General features: G+C 37.2%; 1 protein-coding gene across 1 annotated transcript in view; it reads left to right on the top strand.

Annotated features, from left to right (window-relative positions):
* Positions 1-5,812: 5,812 nt before the first annotated feature.
* The window catches only part of SNX29 (sorting nexin 29), a 53,520-nt gene continuing 45,713 nt past the window's right edge, over positions 5,813-13,619 (top strand). The window contains exons 1-4 of the mRNA XM_065732979.1: positions 5,813-5,886; positions 9,567-9,631; positions 10,394-10,446; positions 11,602-11,726. Coding sequence (XP_065589051.1) covers positions 5,880-5,886; positions 9,567-9,631; positions 10,394-10,446; positions 11,602-11,726 — 250 coding nt within the window. The 5' untranslated portion in view covers positions 5,813-5,879. The remainder of the gene's footprint in view (positions 5,887-9,566; positions 9,632-10,393; positions 10,447-11,601; positions 11,727-13,619) is intronic.

The following is a 13,619-nucleotide window of genomic DNA, read 5'->3' as shown; positions in this document are numbered from 1 at the left end:
TTGCGGTCGCCTTTCGTTTCTGCAGTCTCCACCTCCAGTTCTGGGGAGATGGGATGTGTAGTTGCCGTGAAGGCCGCAGCGTGACAGGAGCTGCGTACGTGCCCCAGCAGCCCTGGCGCCAGAGTTCTCCCAGAAGGTGCTTGTGGCTGCTCTGTGGAACTCTGGGAAAGGCAGTTCGGAAACGGTGTGGGTTGCAGCGTGCTGCTCTGCCTCCGCTTGTGCCGTGGGACGGGCGGTGAGAAACGGTGCTGGCAAAAGTCGCGCAGGGCGCTGCGTTGTAGAGAAGAACGCGTACTGGGCACCCGCCAGGACTTCTGGGGCAGATGAATGCACACGCAGCGACAGGGTGCATAAAAAGTTGTGAATCTGACACTGCTACGAGAGACTGACTCGGTTATCTGTCATAAGAAAACTTCAGTTAAGCTGGATTACCTGGGACACGCCAGGTACTGAGACCTGTGACTGATAAGGGCGAGAACTGCTCTTACGCAGATCAAGGAGAAAATCCAAACAACAAAAAAAGACACCCTAGAAGGAAGTGTTTTTGACAGCAAAGGAAAGTTACAGGGGCAAGCTACAGGCTTCAAGAACGCTGAGGCTTAAAACTGAAAAGTGGGGATTTCAGCTCAGTGTAAAATCCATTCCAGTTTTGGTTGCAGAATGGCACAAATGCTCTTGAGCGTCGTTTACATAACTCAATCCTGACCAGTGTGCTGATTTCTGGCTGTACGGCAGCAGCATGCATACCCAAGAGAAGAAAGCATTCTGACCCACAGATAATGTAGCTATTAACTCATAGCCATACTTCTGAAGAGACTTACCCAGGAACTATGCTGTGTGTAGGGCAGCACTTTGAAAAGCTAAAAAGTCCCCAATCAGTAGTGCAGATAATTCACTTTAAAATAAATAAACAAATAACCTCATTCACAATTAGAAACCTTTGCTCAGTAGAAGTCTTCAAGAACCACCAGCATACCATAACCAGGACTAAAAACCCTGTGGAAAGGTAGCCTGATTATTCCCTAGTGCAGACTTCACTTGCAGTTTCAGGTACACATTGCTGGGCTCTAGTGTAATTAGGAAGATTCTAAATAGTACTGCAGTAACACAGGTGAGAGATTCAATAAAACTACAAGCAAGTTTCTCAGATATCATTTTGGAAGGGTTCAGATCAGGGAAGAGTCATGACAGTATCTGGTAAAGGATTTTTTTAAGACTTTTCCAGACTCAATGACAATACCTCAATAATTAAAAAATTTTAATTCATTGGAAGGTATATGAATTGAGTTTATGTTTGTTTGATTTCTTTCTTTCTTTTTAGAGAACAACATGCAGCACTACCAAGGGCAGGATGAGAAGCAGGAATGGTATCATTTTCTCAGGAGACTGGAAGAAGCAGTTAATAGGAAAACTAGAGGAGTAAGAAATAACATTCTACAATTTTATTTTATTTCTTTCCTGGCTGCAAGGTTTTTATTAACTTTTGAAAGCACTGTCCAGCTTTAGTAAATTTCATAGGAGATGAAAATTAACAATGTTACTTCAGTTTTTGTGGAAAGAAACAGCTGGACAAAGGAACAAGGTTTACATTTATAATTTCATTGAAGCTGAAATAGAAATAAAATCCTTTTCCGTAGCAGTAATGTTTGTAGCAAAACAAAACAAACAAACAAACAAACAAAGAAGCTTATTGGTTACCTCCGCTGAATAAGAGAGAAAAATCCAGTGGAAACCAAGCTGCATGACTTCTGCTGACGCAGTGGCTTCTTACTGTATACTTTTCCTATTGTTGTATTTAATATGTCAAATTTGTAGCGACTACAGTGCTGCACTGCAAGCTTGAGTTTTCTATTTGAGCCTTGATAAAGCCTTCAAGTCAAGCAAAGCTTAACTGGAGGCAGGTACTACATTTTCAGAGTAATTAAGATTACTTGCACATGGAATGTGTAGGCAGCAATTCTTATGAACACTTTGGCATTTGTTAAGAAGACTTTCTGACTGACAGCTCCCAAAGTATCAAGTGCTACTCCTTCTCCTCTTCCCTTAGTATCTTTAGTGGGCTTTAGTCATTTTAGTCAGAGGCATGGATGTATGTATTACCACTGGTTTCGGGGGAAAATAATTACTTGTGGTATCCAACATGCATTCCTTGTCAGATGCTTATTCCCTAGGTACTTGCTCGGATATGAGCAGTTTGTGTACAGAGTTTCAGAAGACATCAAACGTCCTTTAGAGTGTACAAACCTGTTTTGCAGGCTGTGTCACTCATAGGGACTGTGTAAACTCAAACACTACATTTTTAACAGAGCTAGTAGTTTGTTTTTCCACTTAGGAAATATGTGCATTAGTTATGCATGTAAATGTGCAGCCTGCTACCTAGAATTGCTTTGAAGTCATCTTGAATCTTTAAAAATAAAGCCAAAAGAACAAGTTACTTACTCAAGAGGAAGAAAAGACAAAATTTGCAAGCTAAATTACTAATATTAAAAGAAGAACATAAGACACAGTGTTTGGCTATGAATTTTTTCTTGATTTTGCACCATGTTTGAACAAAGTTAAACTGTATTGTGCCTAAAAATAGCATTGTTCTTTGCTGAATGTAAAAATTAATTCTTATTAACAGGGTTAATTTTTATTAACAGGGTAAATTTCTATTAACAGTATGTACCCAATTCCTAAACAGTTTATTTGCTTTCAGCCATAGAGTTAAAGCATGCAATTAACAGAATGAGGATTTCTACAAATAACTGTTTCAGATAATTTTAATGCTTTTTTAGAAGATAATTGCTGTAAGACTGCTGTTCTTCGAAGTTCAGTAATTTTTGTGAAGAAAAACTGGTGTTTTGTTTTGTTTTTTAATTCATTTCACAGATCTTCAGGACTGTTGTACTGATTGTTGTACTGAGGCCATTTACAAAGGACATTTTTCTTTGGACCTTTTCAGCAAATAGCTGAATTTTATTTCATATTCCTCTCTATAATGATGTGAGCTTCATTATACCAGCTTATTTTGTCTGAGTTTTACTGTTCTTTGAGGATATCTTGGGGAGTTTTTGAACTTGTTACATTAATGTATCTGTAGGAGTACTTCCTTGGCAGTGCTCTGTGAATTTACAGGTAAATGACTGACTATTATAAAGTGTAGGTTATTCGTTATGGTTTTTGTTGTTTTTTGTAGTAGTTGGGTTTTTTTTTATTTGGTTGGTTTTGTTTTAAAAAGGTAGTGGGAAATGCAGGTAATATTTTAGATAACTTACAGAATGTTCCTATAGCTCTTCATTCATTATTAGAAGAACGTGGTCTTATTAAATTAATCATATAAGCATGGTTACAAGATGAAAAAATCCCTATCAAACAAACAAACAAACCAAGAAGAAGCACCTAGCCAGCTAAAAACCTAAAAGTGAAACAATCAAAAACAAAAACAAAAACAAAAGACAATCCATCCCAAACCTAATGGGCTAGATAAATGAGAGTAAAATTTGGAATTTAGGAGCAATATGCCTGAAACTGAATATCCTGATATCTGTCCATTCTAGATGAAGGTCTTATATGTGTTTAGTACAACGCAGTAACAAAATTGAACTTGTACTTTAAAGTATCTCATTTAAAATCATAAAAAAAAAAAAGTTACAAAAAGTAATTCCCTCATCATCTATGTATTATAAATATCATTGTTTATACGGGGAAGCAGATACAAAGGAAGTTGTCTAAAGTTGCAGAATGACTCGGTGAAAGGCTTATAAGCTGAATTTGTCATATCTTGTTACTGCTGTGCTTTCTGACTCTATTTTTTCATCCAGTTCCCCTTGTTTTGATACAGAAGAACAAAAAGTAAATGTCTAATAGTTTGCAAATTACAGAAAAACATAATTACAGCAGCTTATCACCTTGGAAGAAAAACATAATATTATTTAGAATATCAAATTATTAGTTTGAAGTTCTGTTTGGAGATCATCTTGCTTTTCAACAGTTTGTAATGTTTAGCACCTGCTCAAAAAATGTCTTCTATAATTGTGCATTTTCTGTTTCAGACAGAAGTTACATTGAAAATTATGCATCTGTTCAGCTTTTCTACAATCACGAATTGCCAAAAAATGAACAGTAATTCCTTGTGGGCTGCAGAGTTAAATCCTTTTTATTTAACATGATACTATGTAGTAGAACTAGGATCAGTGTCAGTTGTTTGTAGCTGCTCATAGAATCAAAGAATCACAGTGTCAGGGATTGGAAGGGACCTTGAAAGATCATCTCATCTCCTCCCCCTGCCGGAGCAGGAACACCCACAATAGCTCACACAGGAACGTGTCCAGATGGGTTTTCAATGTCTCCAGAGAAGGAGATCCCACAACCTCCCTGGGCAGCCCGTTCCAGTATTCCATTACCCTCACCATGAAGAAGTTTTTTCTAATATTTATGTGGATCCTCCTATGTCCCAGCTTGCACCTGTTGCCCTTTGTCCTATAATTGGATGTCACTGAGAAGAGCCTGGCTCCATCCTCCTGATGCTCACTTTTACATATTTATAAACATTAATGAGGTCATCCCTCTGAACTGATTAAGACTTAGAATTGAAAAGTGTTTTCTGGGTGGTCCTCACTCTTTTACCATTTCTGTGAGTTTTCTGTTCCGCAATTACTGACCCTGACACTACTGACACTACACCCAGAATGAATATTTTACTAGATTGCTGCTCTCTTGTGAGCATCGTCACCTCTGATGTTCTGGTATACCACTGCCTTTCTGTGAAAACGACCATGATAAGAGTAAGTAGTATTTCTGCAATACTTTGTGGATATGGTGGGGATTTTTCATGCTGTATTTTACATAGATTCATAAACAGAAAAAAAAGGAGCTACTGTTCTAGTTACTGCAAAATCTTAGGATTACTGGAATTATATTCTGGGTGCTAGGTGTCTATGAGAGTAGTACATTTTTACTGCATAAGTCAGTTATTCCAATATAGCTATTCATATTAATACTTAAAAGTCAGCGAGGAAGGCTGGTACATCCTCCTGTTATACTCTTGCCTTGAACTTTAATTACAGTATTATATATAATAATTCTAGTGTGTGACACTAATTCTAGTGTGTCTTCGGTCAAGCATTTCTATTTTATTCAGAAATACTAATCCATTTTTGGAATTTTTAATTTCTGGAACTCTCTGTGTAGAATGGCTCTGCCAGCATCTTGAGATTCTATCTACTTATGCGAGATATATAAATAAATCTGAAATTACATGTTTCATGAAAAAAATCTGGTATTATGCTGAAAATGACTTGAGGCAGGCATGAAGATCTGCACAGTGTCCCTAGTCTTGTAAAAGTGCAGTTTCAAATAAACCTGTGATGCCTGAAATAAGAATGCTCTGATGGTGTATGCCTTTGCACACACAGCCAACAGCTCTAAAATAGGCCTGCAGTACTATTACAGTTTTTATTATTATTGTACCTAGGAGCTCTTGACAAAAAGGCTACGATCTGCGACGTGGTAAATGCACAGCATTGTGTTAGCAAGCTAGTGCCCAGAAATGAACGCACAAAATTTACAAAAAAATGAGTGAATTACTTCGATAGTTCCTTTGTGCGCAGGCTGTGTCATTCCTGTACAGTTCTTCAAACACGAGCCTCTCAGCGGGGACCGCACGCCGCAACACTCGCACTCAGCGCACTCCTCGCTCCCGCGCCTTCCAACTCCAAAGGCTGCGCCGCCACAGAGGAGGGCGTGAACAGAGCGGCCTTCCGGAGGCGGAGCTTGCAGGCGTGGAGCGGTATTTACCTTCCGGGGCGGCTTTCCGGGGCGGTGCGCGGGCAGGGTTGGGGCTTCGCGGGCTGCGGGAGCGCGTCGGGCGGAGGGACGCTGTGAGCCCGGCGGCCGCCATGAGTGGTGAGTGGGGGGCTCCCTGCAGCCGCCGGGTCTGCGGCGCGCTGTGCGAGCTGGTGTGGTTGCCAGGACCCGGCGAGGCGTGGACCTGAAACGAGGGCCGTGGCGCCTTTCCCTACCGTGCCTCCGTGCGCTAGGGCTGGGGGCTGCCAGGCCGCGCAGAGCGAGGTGCGGTTCCCCCAGAGGTGGTGGTGTGCCGCACTGTAACCCGCCCGGCCCGCCCGCGGCAAGCTCACAGCGCAAGTGATGCTGGTCTCATAGGTGTCCATTGCCTTGGCTATGCAAGGCCACAGGAAATAAATACTGAGAGCAAGTAAATGGACAAGAATAAATTAAACAAACGAATGAAAAACTTATTCGTGTGCAATTAATGAGACAGGTGAGAAACGTGACAGGCAGAAAAATTGGTTCCTTACTGTATTTAAGGTGTATCTGCATCTTGAGTATGGTGTTTAGTCTGGGCTCCTCACTACGAGAAAGACATGAAGGCCCTGGAGTGTGTCCAGAGAAGGGCAGTGGGGCTGTGAAGGGCCACGAACACAAGTCTGATGGAGAGTGGCTGAGGTAGCTGGGATTGCTCAGTCTGGAGAAGAGGAGACTCAGGAGACCTTATAGCTCTGTGCAACTCCCTGAAAGGAGGTTTTAGTCAGGTGGGGGTCAACCTCTTCTCCCGGATAGAAGTGAGTGGACAACAGGCAATGGACTTCATTAAGTTACACTGTGAAGGTTCAGGTTGGATATTAGGTAAAGTTTCTTCTCAGAAGGAGTAGTAATGCACTGGACCAGACAGAAGATGGGAAGATGGTAGAATCACTGCCCCTGGAGGTGTTCCCAGAAAGGGAAGGTGTGGCACTGAGTGATGTGGTTTAGTGGTCATGGTGGTGATGGGTAGATGGTTCGACTAGATGATCTTAGTGTTTTTTTCCAACCATATTGATTCTGTTATGTCTGTTTGCCAAACTCAGCTGTGACAAGGAGGCCTTGGTTGTGGGGGTGTTCACGTATAGCCCAGTGGCTGCATCTACTTGTAGCATGTATTTTTTAGCTGTAGGATTTTTCTAGTGGATGTGAAAGCAAATTCCTGTTGATTTTAACATTACTTAATATTGCTAATACTTCCTGCTAATTACTTACCACTTTTTTTAGTGGAGACTATTGAAAAAGCTATACTTCAAATGGAAATAACACGAGGATGCTAGATTTATGTACTTGTCAAAAATTAGGGGTTTTCTTTGTCAGTTTTCTGACAGTTTCAAAAGATGCGAAAATAAGGCTTATTCAAGATGAGGCAGCAGAATCTTAGTAGTGTAGTACTACAAGGTCTTGTGCAAATCGGGTCTGAGTTGTATCCTCTGAACCTGTACTAGAGCAAGCAAAAGCCATTACAGGCTGAGGTTTTATGTACAGGACTTCAAGAGGTGTGTAAGAGCATGCTGAGTTTTTGATTATTAATCTGTAATCTTTAAATGATGAAGAAAACAATACTTGCAAATAATTTGCTGGAAATCCTACTTTCATTACTTGCATAATGATCTTCGGCCATATTACAGAATGGAGAGAAGTTTATTTTGAAACCAAGAAAATGTGACTGAAGAACAAAAAATAGCATAAATCACAGAGGCAGATGCAGTACCTGAGGCTATTTTGAACTTTTTTACTGATAATAGTTGGAAATGGGAGGAGACATTTTGTTTTTGTTACTTTATACTTACGTTTTCACTTTTTTTTCTGGAGTTATATAAGAACTTTTTTCTGCAGTAGTCTAAATGTCTTTCCAAGTAATGTTTTTTTTTTTTTTTCCTTATGTTTTGTATTTGTATGTGTTTTACTGGAGTTCTTTTTTTGTTCTTCTTTAATTTATAGAAGGGTATTTTGGTCAATTTGTAATAACTTATTATTTAAACAATATAGAACTGATCACATTTGTTTATTCTGAATATATACATGGTTGTTCAAAGACTTTAGTTTAGAAAACTGATAAGATTGGAAGAGAGCAGTCTTTAACGGTGTTGGTAGAGACTTGTTTTTACCTTCCGCGTACATTGAGACAAAAACTATTTCTAAAAATTTCAAGAAATTGTTGGAGTACTACATTTTCTAGGCTTATTACAGAGAATAAGATTCTATGCTTTCCTTGGGAAAAAAAGACAATTTCTTAATTTCTAAAAAAAAATTAGACTGAGTATTATTGTTGTCTCCTAATGAACTTGGTATGTTAAAGACAGCAATAATTGAGTTGCATAGACTTACACTGAGCAGAAACCTCAGCTGCCCTCAGAATGGATGTTAATAGTAAAGGTGACCTGAACTGGCTAATGGAAATTATTGGTCATAATAATGAGCTGTCATAATTGTTAGTACAAATTTAAGTACAGTAAAGGTAAAAATGGGCATTACACTGCTCTGAATCTGTGTAAACATAAGGCTTTTTAATTCTTTTGGAACATTAATTAACATTCTGTAGGTTTTCTTTATTCTATGCTCAGATTCTGGCATCTAGTTGCAAACTGTTTTTCTGTTATCAAATAGACACAAAAGGTGTCAGAAGAAACATAAATTTAAAAACCAGTGTGGATTGCAGTTGGAAGACAAACTTAACCCACATATTTAGTATTTTGTTCAAAAAGTCTTTTGTAGAAATTGTAGAAAATTCTGGGCTTGGCACCTTGCAGTGCTGGACAGCGAGAGGAAGAGTCCAATGTCTTTGATACTCTTTCTTACTGGAGGGCTTAGCATGTTGTGATTGGAGAAGTTCACTCATGCAGAATTTTAATAATTAGCTTTCAGTCTATGCATGCATTAATTGAATGCTCTTTGGGAGAAAAAGGAAAAAAGAAACCACAACAGACAGGTCAGAGGTGGTTTGCAAGGTTTTTTGTGCCAAAGCTCAAAATGAAGAAATATTAAAGGTGATGTACGTTAATTAAACCACAAATTTTGCATATATTTATGTGAGTTTATAAAGCATGTTTAGACAAGCAAAATAGTATGCTATTTGATGTTGAAATGGTGAAGAAGTTGAAGGTTGTATTGTTTCTTGTTTAGTTGCAAACTGAGTTTTATAGGTATTAATCAGGGAGAAGCCTACACTGGCAACTGAATGCATTTTTGTAACAACTGCTCTCCTTTCATTTAACTCTTTCTATAGTGAGGCTATTTGACAGTAACAAGATAGTTCTGCTGTCATTTCCTGTTTTACCTTCTTTTCTGGTGCTCTAATGATATACTATACTGGTTGTTGTCCCCATATGAGAATTTATGGGATTACAGTGTGAACTGCATTATATCCCTAATAAAATGACAACTGCAAAATCTTATTTCATCGCTTGCACTATGGCCCCACAATTAGCTGTGCTCAGACTCCAGGAGCTAGATGTGCTGCGTGTATGCTGTTACGTTGTACTTGGTAGTGTTACAGTATGCCCTGTATCATGCAACCACTCTTATTAAAATAAGGATTTAGATTATTTTTCAAACAGTACTCATTTGTATTAGAGAGATTATCTGAAACATCAAAATATAGGCTTATTCTACATCATTTTACTTAGAAAAAAATTAGTCTATAAATGTAATGGAATAACTGGCACATTAAGAACGTTTTTCAGGGCACTAGTGTTGACCACGATATACTTACCTTAAAATTTCATTTATTTTTAAATAATATAATTTTGTTGAATTTTCAGGTTCACAAAACAATGACACAAAAAGACAGTTTCTTCTAGAACGGTTATTGGATGCAGTTAAGCAGGTGAGAAATGCAGTCAGTATTTCTAAAATATTCTGTGTTGTCAGTACTACTGGGTTCTGTCATTGCCTTTATTTTTTTTTTACCTAACAAAAAAGAAACCTTGTCCTTTGTACAGTACTGCTGAATTTTTGTCTGCTAGCAAACAGGTGTTATTAAGAGCTTCTTTAAATTTCTTGGGTAGATAGGTTATATTTGTAGTACATATAATGTGTCTGGGGTAAATTGTGTACTGTAAAGGCTAAATCAGATAGCATTATAAAGAAACTATTTCTTCACACTAGGGTTTTAGAGAAGGGTAGAAATTGGACTGATTGATTAATTTTTTTAACATAAAGTTCAGCATATAGAATATAATAGATCTGATTCATCTTTATTGAGCATGGAAGGTAAAAGAATGCCTTGAAAGTAAGCTAACCATGTATTTTATGGAGAATAGTTTTTCTATAATTGTAGCACTGAACCAAATAGGAACATTTTTTTAGTTTCTATTGTTATATATTAAAAATTCAAATGTAATAATTTTTACTTAACTTTTTTCTTCAAGTAATGAAGGAGATGTGGTGTTGTGGCTACAAGAATGGTCTGTTAGTGAAATATGGTGCTAAAAAGCAATTTTTGGTTGCAGGATGTATTTTCTAATACTCCATCTTCCACTACTTTTGTTTGTTTGTTTTTCATGAGTTTTTGTTTCTTAAAGGGAAATATTTCAGCATATTGTATGTCTTAGTGTAACTGAACATTCTTAAAATCTCTGTATTGCAGTGTCAAATACGATTTGGAGGAAGAAAAGAAATTGCTTCAGATTCTGATAGCAGGTGAAGTAGTCAAAAATTCTTAATATATTAAATAATGCATCATAATGACCTAAAATATAAAGTCCAAAATACTTGACACATTCAAGCTCCACTCCCCAAAACAAACAACAAAAAAAGTCAAACCAAAACAACAATATAAATAACTACTGAAAAAAAGCCAAACCAACTGACAAATAAACACCTACCCTCTACCAGAATGGAGTACAGGTATGCTGTTTCACATTAAGAAGGAAGTGGAAGTGTCATTAGTAGATACGTGTATCTGTAATGTTACAATGTTTGGATTATGACTGAGATATCTTGTTGTTTGTGAGATAACTTTGAAAATGAAGGTAGTACGAGAATTTAGATAAAAATCCAGTAAAATACACAGTTTTTAACATTTTCTTATAACCTTTTGCCTTCTGAAGTTTTAATTTGTTTGAGTTCTTTGCCTGGAAGTGGAGAGTTCTCCGTGTTTTTCTGTATCTATTTCACACACCCATATCCCACTATTTAGTAAATACTCTAGATGTATGTGCCTGTGAACGTGTATATTGGGCTTTGCAGAATACGTGATTTTTTTTTTTTATTTCATTCTACTAGTGGCTAAATTCTGTTAAAATGCTGCATGGTTTTCTTGCTTTTGTTCTCAGTGCATGTAGACTTTTAAATTTGAAAGAATTTAAAAGAAATGCTCTTTCACAGGATCTCATTTCTGCTCTGCTTTTTCAGAATTGAAAAGTAAAGCAAGTTGTTTTTTTTTGTCACATCTGCTGGAATTTCCAATTTCTACAGTGCTAGTTATGTTTAGCAAAAATCAATCAAAACTACTCAAAAATCTTCTTGAGGATTGTTTAAATCTTGTTCTACTTTATTAGTATTGCAATGTCAAGTTTTCTTAACATAGATGTACTGTAAAGCAATGCAAGTAACTTTTCATATTGCTAATTCTCCCAAATTTGTGCTCCAGCTTTGAATAGCCATGATGAGACTGTGGGCATGGCTATGTTGTACTGTTTGCGAATAAAGATCCTTTGCATGCATTATTCTTATTCACTTATGTAAAATGAAGCTTCTCCTTTACATTCTCTGCTTAGAGATTTGGAGTAAACATACTCTAGAGAAATGTAGTTGATCTTTTCACATGATTTGTGAAAAAATTTTTTTTTGCAGAGTCACTTGTTTGTGTGCTCAGTTTGAAGCCGTGTTACAGCATGGTCTGAGGAGGAGCAGAGGACTAGCGTTAACAGCAGCAGCAATCAAACAGGCAGCAGGTTTCTCTAGTAAAACTGAAACAGGTAATTCATTAATCATAACTATTCTATTTAAAAAAAATAGTCGGTGCAAGGAAGCAGTGTGATTTGAAATAGAATTTTTGAGCAGTGAACCAAGCTGCAGACTGTAGAATAATTGAAATCTCATTAAAGGGTGAAAGTGGTTATTGCTTTCTTAATCTAGTGTTTAACTTTCATACTAAGTTTCTGTATGAGTTTTGGAATCTGAAAATGTGCTCTCATCTTTTTCAGCAAGTGTGTCATGGGAAGACTTAGGGTACATAATGCCTCTACTTAATTTCCACTGAATAGATTTTGATTAAAAACTGATTGTTAAAGTTCTACATGTTTGTAAATAAACAGAATGCAAGGAAACACTGAGTTTTACTCTTTGTGCAAGAGGTAACCTGCTTATTTTCTCTGTTCCTGTGATAATTTTACTTCCTTTTACATTGTTTTGACTTTTAGCAAGACAGAAAAACAAACTCTATTGTTTATATGGGGAAAAAAAACAAAATTATTAAATCAATATTCACTTGAAACAAATCCAACTTTTTATGTTCTACTTTATTTTTTGTGTATACATGTATTTGATTTTTGAAATGCAGATCAAATAAGTTGTAGTTAAAGGGATAGGACATAGTGTTTTAAATGCTCTAATATCTCCGTAGTCCACAGAATACATTCAAGACCCACCTGGTCTAGGGAGCTGCTTTGGCAGGGGGCTTGGACTTAGATGATCGCTAGAGGTCCCTTCCAACCCCTACAGTTCTGTGACTTCCTCATTGTTTTTACATGTTAATCTGTCTGTAAGGTTCTAGTTGAGCCAAGTATACCCACAGTTCGAGTCTCGCATGATCCTGGGCAACCTTCTTTAGGTGACACTGCTTAAGCAGGGTTTTGGGCCAGCTGACATCCAGAAGCCTCTTCCAAACTCAGTGTTTTGTGATTGGTGGTTCCATGTTTCCTGAATTTCACATTGTTCATGTTATCTCATTTAGAACAGTTCTGGATTATTCTTGCATAGATGTCAAATCTTATTATCAAAATTTCTATTAAATGAGTCTAACCTGTTTGTTGAGATTTCTAAAATTATGGCATAAACTTTACTAATCCAGTGGGCTTTAGTAGAGGTTAAATGAAATTGTACCCCCAAATGAGCATATTTTACTGGAACCTGTAGTAAAAATCTCTTTAAAACCTGGCTGCATGTTCCTTATTTAGTAAAAGGGAAACATAATGGATAACCTTTTCATGAAACTGCAGTTACATTAAAATGATTTAGAAATGTGATTAGGAGTGACAGAATCTGTCCATTTTTTCTCTTGCTGAAAAATAATTCATATGTGTGACTGAGGAAATTTTTCACCTTTGCTTAAATGTCAGCTTTATGCTGTCTACAGTGAGATTGTGATCAGAAGTCAGCATATTTGAGATGATAGTGTGCAATTCACTCCTACATTAGAATTTTTCCTTTTCTTTTAAGTTAACAGAAAAGAAGTTGAGCAGAGGCATTAGTTAAACTGTCAAAAGGAACACATGCTTATCTTCCTCGACAGATCGATGTTTTGAACTTTGTAAGGAATTCCTGGCTTTCTCAGATTTTTTTTTTTCTTAAAGGCCTGTCTACCCTAAATTGAGTTTCTTATATGTTACTGACAGTATAAATTATCAACTGCCAAGTACTTCAACTTATGCAACTGCAAGTTTTATCAGTGTTTGGGCCAGCGCAATGAAAGTATTTTTGTGGGAAGGGGTATTGTTTCCTTTTACATTTAACACTTGACATTGTCCTTTGCATGTCTGCAAATTATGGATCTACCCATTCCTTTCTGTATTTTATCATTTCACAGAGAACAATAAAATAGAGTTCTGGAAGCATTTTTTTCTTTGTGTAGTATATTCCCAGATGTGAAC

This window comes from Cyrtonyx montezumae, unplaced genomic scaffold, assembly GCF_038088225.1.
Source record: "Cyrtonyx montezumae isolate F1298 unplaced genomic scaffold, pur_monq_1.0 scaffold_16, whole genome shotgun sequence".
Lineage (NCBI taxonomy): Eukaryota > Metazoa > Chordata > Aves > Galliformes > Odontophoridae > Cyrtonyx > Cyrtonyx montezumae.
The sequence above is the reverse complement of the archived record's forward strand: the minus strand, read 5'-3'. Positions and strand labels throughout refer to the sequence as shown.